General features: G+C 31.6%; 1 protein-coding gene across 1 annotated transcript in view; it reads left to right on the forward strand.

Moving 5' to 3' along the window:
* The window catches only part of LOC139849011 (karrikin insensitive 2 receptor CA-like), a gene marked incomplete at its 5' end in the record, with an annotated part of 46,095 nt that extends 40,333 nt beyond the window's left edge, over positions 1-5,762 (forward strand). Inside the window, one exon of the mRNA XM_071838688.1 lies at positions 5,330-5,762. Within this exon, the coding sequence (XP_071694789.1) occupies positions 5,330-5,762 (433 nt within the window). The remainder of the gene's footprint in view (positions 1-5,329) is intronic.
* Between the last annotated feature and the right edge of the window lie 238 nt (positions 5,763-6,000).

The following is a 6,000-nucleotide window of genomic DNA, read 5'->3' on the forward strand; positions in this document are numbered from 1 at the left end:
TCTTCTTCCGGTTCCTCTTCGGGAACTTGTGAATCAGTCCACAAATCATTCCAATTTACATTTAACTCTTCATTATTATTAGGTGAGTCAATGGGACTTGTTCTAGAGGTAGACATCTATCACATAATATCAAACGCGTTAAGAGATTAATATATCACATAATATTCACATGTTAAAAATATATAGTTTCCAACAAAATTTGTTAAGCAATCATTTTTCAAGTAAACACGGTCGAAGTCCAGACTCACTAATGCATTCTAACAAACTCGATAAGACACACTAATGCAAAATTCTGGTTCTCTAAGACCAACGCTCGGATACCAACTGAAATGTCCCGTTCTTATTGATTAAAAACGTTCCATATTAATTGATTTCGTTGCGAGGTTTTGACATCTATATGAGACGTTTTTCAAAGACTGCATTCATTTTTAAAACAAACCATAACCTTTATTTCATAAATAAAGGTTTAAAAAGCTTTACGTAGATTATCAAATAATGATAATCTAAAATATCCTGTTTACACACGACCATTACATAATGGTTTACAATACAAATATGTTACAACAAAATAAGTTTCTTGAATGCAGTTTTTACACAATATCATACAAGTATGGACTCCAAATCTCGTCCTTATTTAAGTATGCGACAGCGGAAGCTCTTAATAATCACCTGAGAATAAACATGCTTAAAACGTCAACAAAAATGTTGGTGAGTTATAGGTTTAACCTATATATATCAAATCATAATAATAGACCACAAGATTTCATATTTCAATACACATCCCATACATAGAGATAAAAATCATTCATATGGTGAACACCTAGTAACCGACATTAACAAGATGCATATATAAGAATATCCCCATCATTCCGGGACACCCTTCGGATATGATATAAATTTCGAAGTACTAAAGCATCCAGTACTTTGGATGGGGTTTGTTAGGCCCAATAGATCTATCTTTAGGATTCGCGTCAATTAGGGTGTCTGTTCCCTAATTCATAGATTACCAGACTTAATAAAAAGGGGCATATTCGATTTCGATAATTCAATCATAGAATGTAGTTTCACGTACTTGTGTCTATTTTGTAAATCATTTATAAAACCTGCATGTATTCTCATCCCAAAAATATTAGATTTTAAAAGTGGGACTATAACTCACTTTCACAGATTTTTACTTCGCCGGGAAGTAAGACTTGGCCACTGGTTGATTCACGAACCTATAACAATATATACATATATATCAAAGTATGTTCAAAATATATTTACAACACTTTTAATATATTTTGATGTTTTAAGTTTATTAAGTCAGCTGTCCTCGTTAGTAACCTACAACTAGTTGTCTACAGTTAGATGTACAGAAATAAATCGATAAATATTATCTTGAATCAATCCACGACCCAGTGTATACGTATCTCAGTATTGATCACAACTCAAACTATATATATTTTGGAATCAACCTCAACCCTGTATAGCTAACTCCAACATTCACATATAGAGTGTCTATGGTTGTTCCGAAATATATATAGATGTGTCGACATGATAGGTCGAAACATTGTATACGTGTCTATGGTATCTCAAGATTACATAATATACAATACAAGTTGATTAAGTTATGGTTGGAATAGATTTGTTACCAATTTTCACGTAGCTAAAATGAGAAAAATTATCCAATCTTGTTTTACCCATAACTTCTTCATTTTAAATCCGTTTTGAGTGAATCAAATTGCTATGATTTCATATTGAACTCTATTTTATGAATCTAAACAGAAAAAGTATAGGTTTATAGTCGGAAAAATAAGTTACAAGTCGTTTTTGTAAAGGTAGTCATTTCAGTCGAAAGAACGACGTCTAGATGACCAATTTAGAAAACATACTTCCACTTTGAGTTTAACCATAATTTTTGAATATAGTTTCATGTTCATAATAAAAATCATTTTCTCAGAATAACAACTTTTAAATCAAAGTTTATCATAGTTTTTAATTAACTAACCCAAAACAGCCCGCGGTGTTACTACGACGGCGTAAATCCGGTTTTACGGTGTTTTTCGTGTTTCCAGGTTTTAAATCATTAAGTTAGCATATCATATAGATATAGAACATGTGTTTAGTTGATTTTAAAAGTCAAGTTAGAAGGATTAACTTTTGTTTGCGAACAAGTTTAGAATTAACTAAACTATGTTCTAGTGATTACAAGTTTAAACCTTCGAATAAGATAGCTTTATATGTATGAATCGAATGATGTTATGAACATCATTACTACCTTAATTTCCTTGGATAAACCTACTGGAAAAGAGAAAAGTGGATCTAGCTTCAATGGATCCTTGGATGGCTCGAAGTTCTTGAAGCAGAATCATGACACGAAAACAAGTTCAAGTAAGATCATCACTTGAAATATGATTGTTATAGTTATAGAAATTGAACCAAAGTTTGAATATGATTATTACCTTGTATTAGAATGATAACCTACTGTAAGAAACAAAGATTTCTTGAGGTTGGATGATCACCTTACAAGATTGGAAGTGAGCTAGCAAACTTGAAAGTATTCTTGATTTTATGAAACTAGAACTTTTGGAATTTATGAAGAACACTTAGAACTTGAAGATAGAATTTGAGAGATATCAATTAGATGAAGAAAATTGAAGAATGAAAGTGTTTGTAGGTGTTTTTGGTCGTTGGTGTATGGATTAGATATAAAGGATATGTAATTTTGTTTTCATGTAAATAAGTCATGAATGATTACTCATATTTTTGTAATTTTATGAGATATTTCATGCTAGTTGCCAAATGATGGTTCCCACATGTGTTAGGTGACTCACATGGGCTGCTAAGAGCTGATCATTGGAGTGTATATACCAATAGTACATACATCTAAAAGCTGTGTATTGTACGAGTACGAATACGGGTGCATACGAGTAGAATTGTTGATGAAACTGAACTAGGATGTAATTGTAAGCATTTTTGTTAAGTAGAAGTATTTTGATAAGTGTCTTGAAGTCTTTCAAAAGTGTATGAATACATATTAAAACACTACATGTATATACATTTTAACTGAGTCGTTAAGTCATCGTTAGTCGTTACATATAAATGTTGTTTTGAAACCTTTAGGTTAACGATCTTGTTGAATGTTGTTAACCCATTGTTTATTATAACAAATGAGATATTAAATTGTTATATTATCATGATATTATGATATATAATATATCTCAGTATGATGTATATACAGTTAAATGTCGTTACAACGATAATCGTTACATATATGTCTCGTTTCGAAATCATTAAGTTAGTAGTCTTATTTTTACATATGTATTTCATTGTTAATACACTTAATAATATATTTACTTATCATTTAATATAATTAACCAAGTGTATCAATATCTTAATATGATTCATATGTACCTAGTAAGACGTTGTTATAACGATAATCGTTATATATATCGTTTTCGAGTTTCTTAAATTAATAATCTCATTTTTATGTATATAACTCATTGTTAAAATACCTAATGAGATACATACTTATAATAAAAACATGTTAACTATATATATAACCATATATATGTCATCGTATAGTTTTTACAAGTTTTACGTTCGTGAATCACCGGTCAACTTGGGTGGTCAATTGTCTATATGAAACATATTTCAATTAATCAAGTCTTAACAAGTTTGATTGCTTAACATGTTGGAAACATTTAATCATGTAAATATCAATCTCAATTAATATATATAAACATGGAAAAGTTCGGGTCACTACATAATGAACATCGTACGCAACAATCATAGGGGGAATTGTTTTCATTTTCACTGATCGGAAGTGTTTTACTTTGGAGTTGAGAAGTGAAGTCTGTGAAATGAATTGGGTTAGTGGGTGTATTTATAGGTGAAAAAGTATCCGTTTTTGAAAGAAAAAAAAAATTAACGGTCGGATTTTAAATCCGTTTATTTTTTAATTTTAAAAATTAAATTTGAAAATATTAATAATAAATTCAATAAAGCAATAAATAAAACAGAAAAATTAAAAATTAAATGCCACATCAGCTTTCCACTAACCCACACCACTAACCCACACCACCACTACTTCACTCAAACCACTCACACGTCCTAGTGATCAAAAAGCAACCCACGCCCCCAACACACGCCCCCTACCGTTACGAATGGTCTAAGTAGTATGTTAGCTAGTACTAAGGGTTACTGAAAAGTTAGCGTTAAACTTCACCAATCTTCAAATGTGTTTGGTATCACATAACATCAAAACTTATACATAAACATTTAAGGACTCGTGCAGATTCAATTCTTACATAGTAAAAAAGTGTATATATTCAATGCGAATCAGATCTACAATGAAACTCAGATCTACAATCCGCTCTAATTCAATTCGTTCATCACTAACAATTAAACAACAATCATGTTTAAGACTATGAAAATAACAATAAAATTCATCAAAAAACAATCACTGAAATTTCAATATGAAACAAAAACTAAGAGATTATCAACATATACCTTTATTGGTGGCGATGGTTAACGATGGTGATGATGTAGGTAGTGTATGGTGGCGGTGGCGATGGAGAAGGTGAAGGTAGTTGCGGTGTATGAAACGAATTGAATGAAATGCTAACACAACTATCGGTGCATTGGGTAAAACAATCTCGAAATAATTAACATTTTCGCGATAATTATTGTTTTCGAGAGGGTTTTCGCGACATTTGCAACCTGCTAGTCCGAGAAATGTTTTCGCGATGAACGTGATTTTCGAGAGTAAAATTACGCAATACGCGAGTCAGGTGTGCACGTGGCTCTTCTTCAATGGTTTAAAGCTGTTTTCGCGAGTCGCGAATGTTGACCCAGTTTTTTCGAGGAGTCAATGTCTAGTTGTGAAAAAATGCTTCTGACAACGTTTATTTTTGAGAGAGATGGGCTTATTTGTCTATTTGGGTAATTTTCTCATTTAAATTTACAATGTGATGGTGATAAAGTGTGTTATGGATAATAATGATATGTGATAAGTGACTGATAGGATAGAAATGTGTTGATTTGAAGGGGTTTGTTATGGTTGAAAGTGGTCTTGGTAACACAATTCTATTTTGGTTTACAAAGAATAATCTAATGATTTTATACTGTTACCTATAACAATAACAATAACAAATAAAATAATTTACTCCAAGTACTTCGTATCTACTACTATTTCCTACCAATTCTATATTGGTTTACAAAGAATAATATAATGATTTTATACTATTACCTATAACAATAACAATAACAAAATAAAATAATTTACTCGAAGTACTTCGTATCTACTACTATTTCCCTGTTCTTTGGTTTATATACTTATTAACAGGTTTGTGAACACCCACGATTTTTACGGAGGATTCGAGCAACGAGAAATCGATAAGCTTTTCGAAGCAATGAAAACAAACTACTTGTCGTGGTGCTCTGGGTTCGCACCTTTGATAGTCGGTGGGGATATGGACTCGATAGTTGTACAAGAATTTAGCCGGACGTTATTCAACATGAGACCCGATATTGCTCTATGCAATTTTCAAATGATATTTGAAAGTGACTTAAGAGGTTTGTTGCATTTGGTTTCAGTACCTTGTCATATAATTCAAAGTTCTAAAGATACGGCAGTACCAAGTATGGTGACAGATTACTTGCATCGACATATTGGAAGCAAGACGATTGTTGAAATTATACAGACCGAAGGCCACTTACCACAACTTAGTGCTCCAGAAGTCACGATACCTGCCCTCCTACGACATATAAGGACATAGTCACATAAATGCGACATTTTTTAGTTAATGAAGTGGTTAGATATGCACTACTTATGGTGGTTGTAACAAAAGTTGAACTTTTTAGAATAACAAAATTTATATGTATGGTAGTTCTATTGATGTATGTATGTTAATGATGTATCCTATGGTTTTTACGTATACTATCATTATTTTTATGTGGAAGAAGCACTTGAAACATAAGAAAATATGATCGTACCAAATCCGAATCCCGGATAGG

This window comes from Rutidosis leptorrhynchoides, chromosome 5, assembly GCF_046630445.1.
Source record: "Rutidosis leptorrhynchoides isolate AG116_Rl617_1_P2 chromosome 5, CSIRO_AGI_Rlap_v1, whole genome shotgun sequence".
In the NCBI taxonomy this organism is placed as follows: domain Eukaryota; kingdom Viridiplantae; phylum Streptophyta; class Magnoliopsida; order Asterales; family Asteraceae; genus Rutidosis; species Rutidosis leptorrhynchoides.